This window comes from Chaetura pelagica, unplaced genomic scaffold, assembly GCF_000747805.2.
Source record: "Chaetura pelagica isolate M959 unplaced genomic scaffold, ChaPel_1.0 scaffold363, whole genome shotgun sequence".
In the NCBI taxonomy this organism is placed as follows: domain Eukaryota; kingdom Metazoa; phylum Chordata; class Aves; order Apodiformes; family Apodidae; genus Chaetura; species Chaetura pelagica.
In genome coordinates this window covers 350,783-367,736 of record NW_009952720.1, presented here as the reverse complement: position 1 = coordinate 367,736, position 16,954 = coordinate 350,783, and the positions used below count along the sequence as shown (strand labels likewise).

The 16,954-nt window shown below is 54.3% G+C and overlaps 1 protein-coding gene across 1 annotated transcript in view; it reads left to right on the top strand.

The window, feature by feature from the left end:
• The window catches only part of CACNA1E (calcium channel, voltage-dependent, R type, alpha 1E subunit), a 157,842-nt gene that overhangs the window by 41,777 nt on the left and 99,111 nt on the right, over positions 1 to 16,954 (top strand). The window contains exons 5-7 of the mRNA XM_009994666.1: positions 3,309 to 3,412; positions 3,965 to 4,117; positions 4,956 to 5,137. Of these exons, the coding sequence (XP_009992968.1) occupies positions 3,309 to 3,412; positions 3,965 to 4,117; positions 4,956 to 5,137 (439 nt within the window). The remainder of the gene's footprint in view (positions 1 to 3,308; positions 3,413 to 3,964; positions 4,118 to 4,955; positions 5,138 to 16,954) is intronic.

The window sequence follows — 16,954 nt, the reverse complement described above, 5'->3', positions numbered from 1 at the left end:
GGTGCTGGGGGCTGAGCATGGGTGCTGGGGGCTGAGCAAGGCAGGGCTATCAGCCAGCCCTGCAGGTGCAGTGAGCACAGCAGGAGCCTCCCTGCAACTCTGCAGCCTGTAAATAAAGGAAATAAAATAATCATCTTGGTTGCAAACACAAAGCATGGGATTTTTTTAGGTGTTTTTTTATTTTTTATTATCATTTTTTCCCCCTGAAAGCATGTTTTTTTGTCTGCTGGTGATGGCTCACTATTCAATTATACTTTGGGGATTGGCATCTATTTCCCATCCTGCCTCTTCTCTCATTTGCATTCTTCCAATAGCTCCTGTCTCTGCTCTCTTCTCCACCTGAAGTCTCTTCCCTCCTTCCTCTGAAGAAGTAAAACTAACCCCTTTGCCTGGGTGACCTATAAAAACGCCTTCACTTCCCCCCCCCCCCTTCTTTTTTTTTATTCCAGTACATATGATGAAAAGCATGAGATCACTGGGATTTTTATAGCCCAATCTGGCAGCTTTTTCAGATAACTTGGATGGTGAGAGGTAATTTTAGTTTGGGTCCTTGCCTAAAAATAAAGAATAATTATTAACACATCAGACATGGATATTGTAAGTGTTCAAAAAGGGTTTCAATTGTTCCAGAGGTACCATCCTGTGTCAGCACAAGGGTCTGTCACAGCTTGGGTCCCATCCCTGCACTGTGCATCCTCAGGAGCTGTTAAGATACCTTGATGTGTGCCAAGAAATAAATCTGAACTGGGTTGTGCTGGGTGATACAGGTGGAAAAAAATAAACCAACCAGAAAAAAGGGCATGTTTGGAAGGTAAGAAATGAACAGGTGAGGTGCTGGAGGCCGAAGCAGGAGGGTGTGTTTTGAGTGTTGTGTTTAGTACCAGCAGTAAGGTGGTGTTGCCTGTGTGTACTAGTGCAGCCTGGTTGTGAGGAGATGTGATGTCTGGTCTTTAGAGGGCTGAAGGGCTTGGGAAAGGCAGACAAAAGCCTCCCTTGCACACCTGGAAGCTTGTTTCTTTCACAGCCACCTCAGCTGGGCTGCTCAGACCTTGCTGAGAGGCTCTGGGGTGCCTGGGTGGTGGAGGTGTGATCCTCTGGGCTGGATGGGTTTGCTGGGAGCAGCTCCAGCAGCACATCCACCCTCCCCAGGAGCTGTGGCTGTGGCCACAAAAGGATGTGCAGGCACCTATTTCATAGCTGGGGGTGTGGGGGGAGCGTTCATCTTCTTGTGGTGGGTTGGAGGACAGGTCTGCAGTACAAAAGAAACACTTTGCTCTGCTGATCTGTCCAAACCTCCTTCCAAAAGAGCTCAGGATGTCCCTTGCAGCCCGGGGAGGACAAGGAGCATGTCACCTTGCCAGGGAGGAGTCCCATTCTTAGCAGCTAATTTGGAGCGCGGGGAAGCGGAGCCCTGAAACCGCCTGAACCTTTGCCTGGAGGCTCAGCAGCTCCCCAGCCCTGCCAACAAATCTAGGTTAGCAGAGAACTTTTGCAGCCCCAGTGCTCTGCTCCCCATCTCTGCCCCAGGATGGTCCTGCCCCAGCAAGGAAGGGTGGTGGTGGGGCTGGGAATGGTGATGGCTCCACCTCCATCACTCCCCCCAGCTCTGTAGGACCAGGGCTCTGTGGTAGGAGGAGAGAGAGTTGTTGATCCTGCTCTGCTTGCCAGGAGCCTTCCAGTTGGGCTTTTCTCAGGCTGGGCTTGCATGAAGGAGCCCTGGGGAAAAGGATTAGGGGATACATCCAGCCCAGGAACTTCCCATGATCTCCTGGAGGTGCTCAGCCCTGGCTGGAGCCAGTGAAGGGGTCCCTTTGGGAGGATGGTTGGACACCAGGTATCAGGATGTGAGGAGCAGAAGCTGCAGGAGTGCCCGTGCTTTATCATACCTATTGATTTGGATCTTACAACCCATTTAACAAGGCAACTCTCCCCAGCCTCTGGGTGTTCTGGACTTAATTAAGTCCCTTTTCTGCTCTTCTGTCAGACCTGGGGGTAGTGGAAGCTGGTGGCACATCCCTACCCTTTCCCCCCCACATCCCCAAGGGGGATGGGAGAAAGGGAAAGTGTCATCAAGGGTTATTAAGTCTCTATACTGGGGATAATCCCAATAGATAGGGAGTCATTGGCAATGCATCCCAACTGCTGCTGGGGCCAGGATTTGCAGCCAACCTGGAGCAGAAAGGGAGAGCAGGATGGGAAAAGGGGGTTGAAAGATCTTGGTTTGCTGATGGGAGATGGATTCTGCTGCTGGGGTATCCTAGGAAACCCAGGCTCCTTTCTGGAGGGGCAGGTTTGGTACCTGCTGCACCTTGGGGAGAAGGGGAGAGGAAGGAGAGTGCTAATTGCTCAACGCGCCAGAGAGCTGCTCTGGCCTGTAATTAGATGAATTAGTGGAACAATGACCCAATTTCCCTCAGTTTTTGGATTGCTGCAAACAGCTCTGAGGTTGCTGCCTCCCTCTGCCACGCTCTCCTCCCTGTCCCTCCCTTGCCCATCCCCTGCCTCCTCCACCTCCTCTTCCTCCTTGCCCAGCGCCCCAAAGACCAAGCCTGGATGGGAGAGGAGGCCACAAGCTCTGGCACTGCTGGTGTCCCCAAGCTGCATCATCCCTGTCCCCCCAGCAGCTATGGGGGTCCCAAGTGTTTATGCTGCCAGACTCAGTGTGCACCAGCTCCCTTTTGCCCTGATTTGTTTTCCAGGGATGGGCTAGAGAAAGAACCTTTGTGTTTCAAAAGAAAACCTCTGGAGTCCTTCTTGTGCCTGCTGGTTGCCCTCCAAGGTCATCACACTTTCATGACTATAGATTTTTGAACGCATGGGAGGTTCTTGACTTGTTCTTGGCAATCCCAGAGGTGGGACCTAAAGGGAAGTGTGTGTGTGAGAAAACCCAGAGCAGGTTGGAGGTGCTGCCAGGAGAGTCAGGGTGACTGTCAGGGGAGCGTGGGTGACCATCAAGAGGAGCAACCCGTGGCACCTGCCTGGAGGAGAGTGGAAAGCCATTCAGTTTTGATGAGCACCACGTCCCCAGCACTGTGGTGTGAGGCTGTCTCCAGCCATCCTGGCATGGGGGGCACTGGTGGGGGGGCTGCCAGGGCTGGGCAACCCCTGGGTGGTTTTGGATGGTGAGAACAGCTCATGAATTTTGATACCAGTATTGAACGGGGCTTGCTGGTGCGTGGTGTTTGGGAGGTGTGGAATCTCTGTATCTGCCCAAGGACGTGGTGCTCCTTGTGACTCCCCAAAGCCTGGTGTGAGGACACAGCTCCTGGCACTGGGGTGACTCTGCTCTCTCCCTGTCTGCCTTGCAGCATCCTGGCCACTGCTGGGACACACTTCAACACCCACGTGGACCTGCGGACGCTGCGGGCTGTGCGGGTGCTCAGACCTCTGAAGCTTGTCTCAGGCATCCCCAGTAAGTCTGGGTGCTCCTGGGCCCCCTCCTGGGGTGTCCTCATCTGTCCCTGATGCCCTTCAAAAGGACGAGGGTGTCCCAGTTGCCACCTTGGAGATGTAGGGTGGAACCAAGGAAGAGGGGGACAAACCTTCCCATGTAGTGGGGATCATACATGGCATCTTCCAGCCACCCTTGGGTGGCCTGCAGGGGAAGGGGCTGTAGGGTGGCAGCATTTGAAGTCCCCGGGTGGCATTTCACCCCATGCAGCTCTCTCTGTGCTGGCACAAGCTCAGCTTCCCCAGGCCAGAAGGTGGTGGGTGGATCCTTTCCGGACTGAGGTTTTTTCAGGGGAGGTTTTGGTGGTTATTTGGGTTTTGTTGTTGTTTTTTTTTTTCTCTCCCCCAAGTTTGAATCTGCTGGCAAGGGGATAAATATAGAAGCCAGGCTGCTGCTGGGGCTGGTGCTGCTGTCCCTTCCTGGCCTTGCTCTGCAGCCAGACCCCCTGCTCCCCTGGGACTGTGCTGCCCTCCGTGCTCCACACTGAGCTGTGCTCTTCTTTTCTCCTCCCAGGCCTGCAGATTGTGCTGAAATCCATCATGAAGGCCATGGTGCCTCTCCTCCAGATTGGCTTGCTGCTCTTCTTTGCCATCCTCATGTTTGCCATCATTGGCCTGGAGTTTTACAGCGGGAAGCTGCACCGAGCCTGCTACACAAACAATTCAGGTGGGGGAGAGAAAGGCTCTGCACCCACTTCCCATCCCTTGCCTGGGAAACAGACGGGATGAGCATGTGTTGCTGTTGTAGGAAGCTGAGAAGATCCTGTATTTTGCTTTCTGCAAACCAGGCATCACTTGGTGGCGTTCAGGGTGTCCCAGTTTCTTAGGGGAGCAGCTGGTGTGAAGCCAGGGCTGGTATCAGAGGGGTCCCCTGCTCTGGCTGCATTCAGGCTCTGCCCCTGGTCTGTCTCCTGCCTCTCTGGCTTGGTGTAGTGATCAGGGTGAGCCAAGAACCAGAGGACAGAGTCACTCTCTGTTACTCCTCTCCACCCTCCCCAGGGAAGGTAAAAAGGGGAATAAGAAGAGAGACTTAAAGTTTGGAAATGAAAACTGGAACAGGTTTACTGGGAATGGGAAACGGACAGTAACAGATGACATGAGGACCAGATGTAGACAAAACCTGATCTCAGTGCCCACAGATAGAAGTGTCTGAGGGTCCCTTGCAGCAGAGTCACCTCAGGAAAAGGGGTTCATGGCTTTTCCCAGCACCTGATGGATTCAGATCCTGCAGAGCACATGATGAGCTGATGAGAAAGCAGGAGCCTCTCCCCAAGATCTCTGAGCACAGCAAAGCAACAAGGAAGAAGGGAGAAGAAAGAGGGAGTCTTCCTGGCTTTTCTAGGCAGGAAATAGGAGGGAATCCTGAGCCCTCTCTGTTCTTCCCCCCTGGATCCCTTAGAGCCCTACAGACCCTCCCTCTAGGTCCTGGTATTGGTGCTGTAAAATCAGCCTGGCCCTTTCAAACCATGACACTCTTCTCACCCCCCTGCTGTGTGTGTGTCCAGGTGAGCTGGAGGAGCTGGAGCCCCCCCATCCCTGCGGGGTGCAGGGTTGCCCCCCGGGCTACGAGTGCCGGGAGTGGATCGGTCCCAACGACGGGATCACCCAGTTTGACAACATCCTCTTTGCTGTGCTGACCGTCTTCCAGTGCATCACCATGGAAGGGTGGACCACGGTCCTGTACAACGTGAGTACCTCTGCTCCAGGGCTCCTTTGGGCATCTCCTTTGGAGATGGAAATGGCATTTCTGTGCCCTGGGAACCGGTGAGAGGCTGAGTGGGCTTTGGGGTGGGGTCAGTCCTTCCCATTTGGGTGGGGGATTGATGCAAAGGGATCTCTAAGGGCTTTGGGCCTCATCTCTGGGCTGGGTGTGCAGAGAGCAAAGCCTCACTGGCAGGGGCCAGGAGAGGTGTCCCTGGGGAGCAGGATGTGGTTTCCTGGCACTGTGCATCACTCTCCTTGTGGCCCCAGCCTTGGGAAGCCCCAGAGGTGGGCTCAGACTCCCTTCCCTTTGTGGAGTGTCCTTCACTGGAGACATTCAAACCCCACCTGGATGCGTTCCTATGTGATGTACTCTAGGTGACCCTGCTCTGGCAGGGGGGGTTGGACTAGATGATCTTTCGAGGTCCCTTCCAACCCCTAGGATTCTATGATTCTATGAGTCTATGATTCCCCTGGGCAGGGGCAGCATTTTGGTGTCTGACATGGAGCAGAGACCTTTTGTACTCGTGTTGCAAATGCCTGTCAGTGCTGATGATGCTGGGCTGGGCTCCTGTGGTTTGCAGCCACTTGAAGCTGCTGATGCCAGAGCCTGTAGGGAACACAGGGAGCAGCCTGAGGGCAAAGCTGGGAGCAGGGAAAAATGCTCCAGGCAGTGACAAAGTGCAGTGTCATTGTGGGTGATTGGCCACGTATGTGAGTTTTAGTTAATGGGCTGGAAGTAACTGTGCCAGTTGTGTTCCCAGCCTCATCTCAGCATCAATTTTGGTGTCGTTGCGCCGGGAATGTTTTTATAGCCTGGTTCCCATCATGCCTGGAGAGGGGCAGTGCCCTGTGGGAAGCCAACTGGGAGGCTTGGGATGGCAAAACATGCTTTGCTAGTTGCTTTGCTGTTAGCAGAAAAGCTGGTTTTTAACACCAGGAGAGGAGACACTGCAGTGTGTGTTGGGGACCCCTCCTGCTTCCTCCATCCCAGGCTCCTTCTGGGGGTGCAGGGTGGTGTGCAGCACCATGAAACCCAACCCAGGGTCAAAAGGGTTGACCTTGCCAAGAGGATTTGGTTTTCCTTCTCCTAAAGGAGGTGGTGGTGTCAGGATCTTGACGCTTTGGTGGGGGGATTAGGCAGGATTGAAGTGCCTGAGAGTTCAGACTAAAAGAGCCCCCAACATTTCTTGGCCACTTCTGGCACACCAGTGAGATTAGAGATTTGACTACAGGGCCTGTTGCTCAGGTGTCATTGAGTTTAGCAGGAAAGGTGATTTTTTTTTCCTGCCTGGTGCTGTGGTTCCCCTGCCTTTAGCATGGCTGGGCAGATGCTGCTGGCTCACAACTGCTCTGCACGGTCCATGGAATTTGGCCTGCCATTTGGGATGTCCTCACTAAAGCTGGAGCTGATCTGCTCAGTGGCTGGGATTTGCTGATCCACCACCTGGATCTTAATGGGTGGGAAGGATGGGAGATGCTGCTGGGAGTGCTACAAACCACGTTCTAAAGGACCTACCTTCTGGGACCCCTACCATTGCTGCTGAGCTGGGGGCTCTCTGGGATGCTTGGGGTGAGGTCACATCCCTGGTATCCAAATAATCTTCCCAGCACCAGTCACAATGCCAGGAAAACATGCTCTGTCACAGTGTCCAGGACCAAAAGGTACCTCCCTTTCCCGCTCCTCTGCAAAGGACCTGCTATTACTTACTTACAATTGAAAGGATTAAGGACCTTCCTTGGATTCTAATGGGATAAGGATCTGGGCCTTGGTAGTAAAATGCAGCTGATTCACCTGGAGGGGCAATGAGGGATGGACAGTGTTCCCAGCACTGTTGGGTTGTGGCCCTCACCCTCCCCAGGGTTACCAGCTGGCTTGCAGGGTCTGTGGGTGCTCCCTCCTTGTGCTGCTGGGAGGCAGAAAAACATGGTTCTGCCTCTTTTTAAAAGAGGAAAAACCAGGTATGCACATGAGGGATGTGGTCCCTGAGGGATGCTGGAGGAGGGCTGGGCATTGGAATGCTCTACTGTCCCCTGTGTCACTTGGAGCAGCTCAGGAGAGCTGGCTCCTGCTCCTAACCAGCATGGACCTTGCCCAACACATGCCCCAGGTTTGGGGGGGGGGGGGATCAGCAGGGGAATCTCTGCTTCCCCACAGGAGAAAAGTGGTGGGAGGCTGTGTCCTGGCAGGTTAACACTGCAGCCTTGCAGAGGAGAGGGAGATGGCAGGGAAACCACTTCAGTTACCTCTCCAAGAAATTGCTTACTACAGTATTCCCACGTGGAACTGGATCGTGATTTGAAGAGCTGTTTTTCCACAGCTTTACTGAACCTAGAAGCACCAGAATTTGTAGAGAGCTTCACAAGAAGCTCATCAGCCCTGTCACGCTTGCCACGTGTCTTATTTTGTGGGTGCACTTCCCTTTCACATTGCTTTTGTGATCTCTTGCCCGTGTCAGACCCTGTCTTGCCAGGCAGAGAGCAAAGTATGGGCTAAAAAATAAAAATATACAGAAAAAAAATAATCAAAATCCTGCAGCTGTGGGGTGTCACAGGTTTTCCAGCCTCTGTTCCTGAAGGACTTTCACTTCCTTGAGTGGGATCCTCTGGCTGTCTCTGCAGTCCAAAACCAGGGCTAAGAAGTATTTAGCTTTTCCTGTCCTGGAGCAGGTGCCTCTTCCCTGGGCTGGCTTGAGACTAAACCTGATTTCTACTGAGACCAGAGGGAAAAATAATGCTGGCAAAGAGGCTTGCTGTCCTACTTCTCAGCCTCTGCAGGCTTTCTGGCACAGGGCAGGGGCCAGGGGGCAGTTTTGTCATTAAACTGTCACCCTGGGGTCTGGGAGGGGGTGGCAGGGCTGGGGAGGGGCTGCCAGGGTGTGTGACAGGCTGGGCTGGGCACGGTGTGCAGGTGGCTTTGGATGCTCAGCCTGGTGCAAGAGATGAGCTTAAAATGATGATTTTTCATACCAAAGGCCGACTGGAGAGGCTGTGTTTTTATTCAGTGGGATTGTTTATTGGCTTCACTGTTTGGGAGCACTGAGCTGCTGGGCTGGCAGGTAGCGAGGAGGAGCCCAACTCTCCTCTTCTCCCACACTGCCAGGAGCTGGGAGGGGAAGGAAAAAAACACCTGTGGCAAACACATGCTGGGGCTGTGGGCCAAACTGGTGGGCTCTGCAGGGAAAGGAGGGTCAGCCTGGCCTGGCCTGCTGGGTCCCTTGGAGTGGCCAGAACCAGGAACACCCTGTAAGCTGCACAAAGTACAACAAGCCCAAGAGCACATGGGTTGGGGCAAATACAAACACAGGCTGGGTGGAGAATGGACTGAGAGCAGCTCTGAGAAGGACCTGGGGGTGCTGGTTGGTGAGAAGCTGAACACGAGTGAGCAAGGTGCATTTGTAGCCCATCTTCTTTGAAATGGGGACTGAACTGGGGTTCTGGGAGGTGTGTGAAATCACTGACCATCCTGGAGCACTTGGACCAGAGGTGGGTCTGTGCCAGGTCCCCAGCTGCACCAGTGAATGGCCTTGAAGGGTCTGAGAGGAGGATTTGCTTTCACAACAGTTACTTTTCCATGTGTACATGTACAGAATCACTTGTTGCTTGTTGGCATGAATTCCCAGGGTGTCGTGGCTGTCCCTAGGGATGGTCAGCACTCAGCTGAGCTGCTCTTCCTGAGGTTTGAACAGCGTGAGCAGAACTTGAGCATGATGTAGGTCTGGGTGTGTTTCTTCACTTGCTTTTTGGAGAGTGAGGGCAGTGCCTGGCTTCTTGTGGGGCAGCAAAATTAATGACTTGACCAGAGAGGAGTTGGCTTCTGTTGAGGTTTTCAGACCTGAGACCAGCTGGGAAACCTCCCTGACCCTTGATGCACCCAAGAGCTGCTGCAGGTCCTTTGGGCATCAGTGCCTGTCCCCTGGGATCTCTGGTCCTGCTGCAGTGCCAGCCACCTGCCAAGGGACCTATGGACTCTGCAGTGAGATGCAAAAATTCCCCCAAAACAGCACCTGCCCTGACAGCACAGTGATGAGGAGAGCACTGGTACAGCTGTGGTCCCAGGGCTGGGCTCCTATGGGCACTGTGGAAGGTGAAGCTGGGAGTGTGATGGGCACCACTAACTCCAGTGCTGGCTCAGCTTCATCTCTGGGAAGAGGAAGAAGAAGAGGGAGTTGAGAAAGATGGAAAGAGAGAAACCAGTTGGCTTTTTAGCCCTTTTGTGCCCTGGGACATCACCAGGCTCTGGAGCTGGAATGCTTGCAAAGGGAAAAGGAGTCCCTTTGTGTGTGTTGGAAATTAAAACACAGCACAGGAAAAAAATACCCTGTCATGAAGGTATGAAAATTTAATCAACACCCAGAACTCTTAGCAGCTCAGTAGCAAGCACAGATCTTTAGTGCCTCTGCAGCTATTCCTGGCAACCCCTGGCCATGCAGGTGAAGCAGGGTGTGCTGGGGGGGGACACACAGGGGGTGCCAAAAAGCCCCTGGCACTCCTGGTGCTGCAGGACACAGCCCCATCCTGCTTCTTCCTACCCAATGGTAACTGCTGAGGGCTTTAAATGCAGTTCAGTTAGGACTTCAGAGAGAAGACTTCAAGTTCCACCCAGAAGATTTAAAACCTTCCTTAACTTTTTACAAAACAAGCCTTTTTTTCCCCCAAACAGCTCCCACTGGTGCCTGAGCCAGCAGCTCTGGTGCTGCCAGCCGTGGGTACTGGAGCCCGTCCCCGACGGGCACGTGCATGACAGCCAAGCCTGCTGTACCCTCCTATCCCTTGGGAAGCAGCATCCCTTCACATGGGTCTTCCTCTGCACTCAGCAGAGCCAGACCCTCAGCAGCTTGCCAAATGTTCCTGCCTTTTTTTTTTTCCTTCCCTTTCCCCCCCTCCTCTTTTTTCCTTCCCTTTTCTCCCTGCGTGTGTTTGTGCTGAAATGACACAGCAAGAAACAAACTGTGTCTGCTGGATCCTCAGCTTTGCAGGCATGTTCTCTCCAGAGCTCCCTGCCCACATCCTCCTCCCTGCCTGCACGGGAACCTCTCACTTCCAGAGGCCACATTTCCAGCAGGATTGGGGCAGCCAAGGCTCCAATGCTCCAGCTCCAAAGCTCTGGTACCGCCCAACAACTCCAGGCTCCAGGAGAAAGAGGCAGCAGGGGGGGTCTCAGTCCTGCCTGGTCCCCACTGCTCATCTTCATTAAGCCTAGGATCTCTGATTTCATTAGCAGATTTGGTGCTGGTGCAGCTTTGTGAAGCTGTTTCTGCTCCTCTGTGCTTGTGCTGCTGTGGGTCAGGGCTGGACTGGGGGGTCTTGGGCTGGGTTGGGGTCCTTGAGCAAGGTCGTGCCTGGATCTGTTGCCCCACAGCATCACAGCTGGGCATGTTCCTGCATCTCGGAAACATATTGTGGGGTTTCAGCTGCCCCTCTGGGCTTGCAGCATGCTCAGAACAAAGCAGGGATCCAGCCTGGCAATCCCCATTGGAAAAGAACCTCAAAGCTGATCCCATGAAAACTGTGTCCGGGCTCTGGGTTCACCTGGAGAGGCAGCAATGGCAGCAAGTGTCAGCCCCTGCTCTGGGGCTGGGGAGGGCACAGGGGGAGGGTGGGGGGTCAGGAGCAGAAGTGGGGCAGCAGAAGGGGTGCTAGGAAGGTTGTGGGGGCAGGAGGAGGCATTGGTGGGGTCTGTGGGTTGATGCTGGTTGAGGCTTCTTGTTGGATCGGAGGAGATCAGAACCCAAATTGGTGTCCAGGCCTATTTCAAGTATTTTGAAAACACTTCATTTTTAGTAACAAAAAATGCAGTGTGTTTGGTGGGGTTTCAGCTGCCCCTCTGGGCTTGCAGCATGCTCAGAACAAAGCAGGGATCCAGCCTGGCAATCCCCATTGGAAAAGAACCTCAAAGCTGATCCCATGAAAACCGTGTCCGGGCTCTGGGTTCACCTGGAGAGGCAGCAATGGCAGCAAGTGTCAGCCCCTGCTCTGGGGCTGGGGAGGGCACAGGGGAGGGTGGGGGGTCAGGAGCAGAAGTGGGGCAGCAGAAGGGGTGCTAGGAAGGTTGTGGGGGCAGGAGGAGGCATTGGTGGGGTCTGTGGGTTGATGCTGGTTGAGGCTTCTTGTTGGATCGGAGGAGATCAGAACCCAAATTGGTGTCCAGGCCTATTTCAAGTATTTTGAAAACACTTCATTTTTAGTAACAAAAAATGCAGTGTGTTTGGGTTTCTCCTGTCTTCCCTTCCCAGACACAAGCTTGTGCACTATGGACTTTGCTGAGCATCCCACACCCCTCCCTAGGGTCTCCTGCCTGCCCTGGCCCCCCAGGAGGTGCCCACCCTTCCCAGAGACCCTACCACATGGCCATGGCAGGACTGTCCCACTGCAGAGCAGCCCCAGCCTTGCAAAGGAAATGCACCAATTTCCTCATTAACCTGAAAGCAAAGTGCTTTCATTCACATCTTGTCCAGTCCTGGGGGGGCTGATGGATACCAGGCAGGGCTAGTGGGGAGTGAAGCATGACCCTGCATGTGGGAGATCCAATTACTGCAATTACAGGGCAGCAAGAAATCTGTTACTGCACTGGAGAGGGTGTCAAGGTCTCAAGGGAACTGATTAGCCCAGGGAATCTGCTGTATTTTTTTAAATTATAGGATGTTTTTTGCCCTTTTTGCTGGGGTTTTGAGGCTGTTCCTGCATGTGTTTCTCAGCTGGATGAAGCCATGGTTGGCAGGGGCAGGGCCTGTGGAGGTGATGCTGAGGTGATGCCACCTTCTGGGGCAGGGGCACGGGGTGTGTCACCACCAGGCAAAGCCCATTGGGAGCTACCAAACCAAGGATTTGGCACCCACATCATGGGAGCTGTGGTGGGTTTGCAGCCACTGTCCTAGCAGGTCTGCTCTCCTACCCAGCCCCTGGGAAGTGCTGGAGAAGGCAGGCACAGCACTCAGAGCAAAGCCTCCTGAGATCCTGGCTGCCCCTGTCATCCTCAAACCCTCTCTCTAGGATCACTCCTCTCCAGGAACAGCCTGAAGTGGGAGCCCAACCCTGTTACTAGACACCAGAGAATCAATGAGTGTGGATTGCTGGCTGAAGGAAGCCCAGCAGCTCCTTACATCCTGCTGCTTCCCAGTGAGTTGGGTACCCCTGTTCTTGATCCCTAGTCCCTCTCCCCAAGCTGGTGGACAATAAGTGACCATGAAAGACACCCTGCCCAGCCTGACCCTGCTCCCTGCTTATTTTTAGGTGGCAGAGACTGAATTTTTGTTTTTGTTTTATTATTTTTTAAACTTGTTCCCCTATAGCAAAGAATTCCTAAAGTTTCCCATGTGAGCAGAGCCCGAGGGAGGGTTCGTGTGGGCTGGGAGCTTGTGCTTTGCATTCCACTCGGGTATATATTTAGATTTCTTTAGATTTCTGCCCCCCTGAGTGAGACCTTCTTTTGCAGCTCCCTGTGCCTTTTCCCGCTCTTTGGGGGGGAAAAAAACAACCAACCCCAACCAACAACCACCACAACCAAACCCACAACATGAGATCTGCTGAAAGAATGATCCCGTGCTGGGGGCTGAGAAGCAGGAACTGGCTGGGGGGGTCTTTTGCCAGAGGGGGGGACCCACCATGCTGGCTCCATCACCCCCTGATGGTCCTGCTCCCACACCTTGCTGGTGTCATTTGTGGTCTTGGAGGCTTTGCCAGCAGTGGGGCAGGTCGTGTCTGTGGCAGAGATGTGAATCCAGAGGTTCAGCTCCTGCCAGGGTATGGGTGGGGGTCTCTGTGGGTGCCCTGGCATGAGAAACACCCTTGGGTGTAGGTCCCTTGGGGAAGCTGTGGCTCCTTAGTCTTCACCAAGAACCTTGTGTTGGTGTCTCAGGTGTGCCTGGAGGCAGCAACAAATGCATCTCTTGGTCTGGTGGCTGTAGGAGAGCTCAGGTGATGGAGGTTCAGGCTGGTGGTGTTCATAAGGAAAAGGTGGTTGTCTTATAAAGAAGAGAAGAAGCAGCAAGGATCAGCCATCAGGAAGCTCCTCCATTTCCCAAAGGCTGAGCCATGGGGCTCATGGGTCTCCAGTACAGGGAGCCAGGAATTTCTTCATTGAAGGAGTTACAAATTTTGTGTTATCTGGGGATTCAATTCCCTGTGTCTACCATGACCTCTGCACGTGATGACCTCCTGGTACCTTCCCCAAAGGTGATGGGAAGGGGAGCAGCCCAAGGCAACGAACCACCAATTGTGGAGGGATATTAAGGAAAAAAAAATGATGCCTCAGAGTGAAAATGGGTTGTTCAGCTAAGACAACTGCACCCTGGCACTGAAGAAGTTGGGAGATGCTTTCGGAGGTGGCAAGAGTCATGTTGACATGGACCTCATGGAGGGTCCTCAACGGGGCAGAGAGCAGTTCCCCACCTCTACGGGTGGAGGGGAAGTGACAACTGAGGAGATATTAAGGAAAAAAAAATGATGCCTCAGAGTGAAAATGGGTTGTTCAGCTAAGACAACTGCACCCTGGCACTGAAGAAGTTGGGAGATGCTTTCGGAGGTGGCAAGAGTCATGTTGACATGGACCTCATGGAGGGTCCTCAACGGGGCAGAGAGCAGTTCCCCACCTCTACGGGTGGAGGGGAAGTGACAACTGAGGAGATCTGGGCACGGATGGGTGGTTTTTTTTTTTTGGTCAACACCAAGACAGAGGCCACAAAAGGGGCTGGGTGATGGGAAGGAGGACACGGGCACAGCTGATGTGGAAGCCAAGCACCAAGACTGTTGCACCCGCCAGCCCAGCCCTTGGAGGGGGGGGTTTCATGGCACATGAAATGGCAGGTCTGATAACAAGTATTTTTAACAACTCCATGGAGTCGGGGGAGGCACCATCTGACTGGAGAGCAGCGAATGTGATGCCTATATTTAAAAGCAGGGAGAGGAGGGGGGGTGTGTGGGGGGGGAAAAGTAAGGCAGGCAGGAATAGGACTGCAAGGCTGACCTGGATCTCATGCCATTTTGGAACAGATTTGGAAGGCAAAAGAGGGAAATGAATCATGGGTTTGCCAAAGGTAGGTCACGCCAGGCTAACCTGGCATCAGGGACCTGGAAACGTGTCGAGCTGCTCTTTGTAGTAAAGCTCTTGCTCTGGGAAAGTGTGAAGGAAGCAGAGAAGAGGGGAAGGAAGGAGAAGAGCTCGGCGAGGCGGGCAGGGAAGTGAGCAGTGCTGGGACAGGGTTGGGTGGTGGTGAGGGGACAGAGTGGCTGGTGGCAACCAGTGAAGCTCCTCATGGATGAGTCACAGGCTTTCCTGCTTCCAGCGTCAGCTGGCTTCCTGGAGCTGGGGGGATTCAGGCTGCCACCCCAGGCTGGAGGAGTTTGAGGGCTGGAGGAAGAGATGTGGGATGCAGGGAGAAGTGGGAAGCCACGTGCTTGTTGAGGAACAGTGAAGATGTCTCCTAGGAGCCCGGGTCTTGCTGCTTAAGAGTGGAGAAGGAGTGAGTGAGTGCAGGGTGACAGTGGCCAGGGGTGACCTGGAGGAGCAGGGAAGTTTGCAGGCAGGATGGCAAAGGTATCGTCACTTAGGGATGGAGTGGGAGCCTTCAGGACCTGAGCCTGGACTGGAGCAGGGGAGGAGCTACTAGATAAATTAGGGAGGGAGAGCCAGTCGTGCAAGAGAGAGCTGGAGGGAACTCCCTTTGGCCAGCAAAGACGTGGGGATGGTCATGGTGGGTATCTATAGACACATCAGAGTGTCAGACAGTGTTTCAGCCAAAGGCCAATGCTGGTAAAAGAACAGAAATGTATAAAATGGCCACAAATAAATTTAGGCTGAAAACTAGAGCAGCCAACAGAGGTTCTGCTTGGGGAGCCTTCCAGGGGGGATAGCAAGGTTTCAAGGCAGAGTTGACAGGAGTTTGGGGGAGATGGGATGGCTCATGGGGTTTCTCAGGCAGATGTGCTTCAGCTCTGAGAGTGGAGGGGTGGGAATACATCCAGTGGGGTGTGTGTGTGTGTATACACACATGCTGTCCTTTCCTCTGATGTCTTGCTGTGCTGGATGCTTGGTGGTCCTGCTCTCCACCACAGGCTGTGGGAGCTTCAGAGCCTGTGAAACCCCAAACCCCCTTGTGTTTCCCAAACAAGTCCTCTCAGCTGGGACCTCTGCAGCCTGGGTGCTACGAAGGTAGTGGAGCAATTCTTTCAGCTCCTTGGGGAATAAAAGGGCAAATTCAGGCAGTTGGAGGGGCTGAACAGGTACCAGATGATGTGCTGGAGCCACCACATCCTGGCTGGGCATCATCAGCTCCTGGTTTTGTAGGGAGCATTAGGATGTGCCCTAGGAAATTTAATCCTGGGGCTGTGGGTTCCCACCAAAGCTGGCACCAACCAGGGGACTCCTTTGGCTGCTCAGGGCAGGTTTGTTCCTGGGGCTGCTGGCATTGGCCTGGGTGACTGGGACCATCCCTGAACTCGCTGTGACCAGTGGTGTCTCCTGGGGTATATGAGGTCCATGGCCACATCCCATGGCTCTGCATCTCTTCCCCTGCCCCACTAATGCCCCTCCTTGGAGCTGCTGGTGGTGCCAGACGTGCCACCTCCAAAAACCCCTACAATCTCTTTAATCCTCTTTACCTCTCGCCCCCCATGGGAGATGGGAACCGAACTGCACCTAGAGATTGGGATCACAGTCTCAGATCTCCTGGCTGCAGGTCCCCAGTGCCATCAGGTGTGGCTGTGTCCACAAAAGGCCTTGGTGAAGAGGTGGTCTGTGCACCCCAACCTCCCAGTGTCTGCAGTGGGATGTGCTGGTGTTGCCTTGGAATCAGCATCAGGGGGGTGGGGACCCTCAGCTGAGCTTCCCTTTGTCACCTGGGTCACCAGAGGAAGGCTCCAGCGTGGTGGCTTTCTCTCCCCCTTGGTTACGTGGTGCTGAAGCACTAGAGTTAGGCTAGTGGTTGGTAGAGGCAGGTTGTGGTGGGACTGGGTGATCTGAAAGGTCTTTCCCAACCGGAGCGATTCCACGAGCTGAGCTTCTCCCCTGGCAAAGCCTCCTCCCTGCTCTGGACGTGGTGCCAATGACTCAGACAAAGCTGAGGGCTTAATTAGCACGGGGAGGGGAGGGAGAGAGAAGAGAAAGTGTCGTTCATGGCAAGGAGATTGATGCCACCTCCCCCAGACAGTCACGTTCTGCCGCATCACCCTCCAGCCCCGGCGTCATGTGCCTGGCGCTGGGGGACAGATGGGGCCTGGGAAGTGGCTGTGAGGAGCAGAGGGGCACTGCTTTCTGAAAAGCCTGGGTGAAGAGATGTCTGGCAGCACCGAGCAGGGCCTGCCAGCAGCCTCCCCATCCGTCAGAGCTCTGCTCTGTGGTCACAGCTCTGCTCTCGGCTCCTCGGAGCTGGGGGGACACTGCCGGGGGCAGCAAGGGTGTCTGCAGGGTGTTGGTGATGATGCCACCAGCAAAACACCCCTGGGGAGCTGTGGGTCTTGTCTGCACCAGCCCCTTTTCCTCTGTGCATGGAAGGACAAGCATTGGCTGCCTCTCCTGCAGCCACCACCTTCCCTAAGACACCTTCTCCATCTCCCCTCCGCCAGCACCATTGCTGTGGGGCTGCATTGCCCTGTCTGGGTGGAATGCACAAGGAGCACCCAAACAAGCTGATTGCACCCTCAGCACCCCGATTTTGGGCTGCAGGGCCCTGCACCTCTCACTATACCACTGTCTCACAGCCCCTCTGTCCCTGCAGAGGTGGTTGAAGGAGGTAGAGGAGGGTGGTCCTGCCCCATGAGGGCTGAGGGGCACAGCTGGGGCAGGATGCTGAGGGCACTGCTGTCC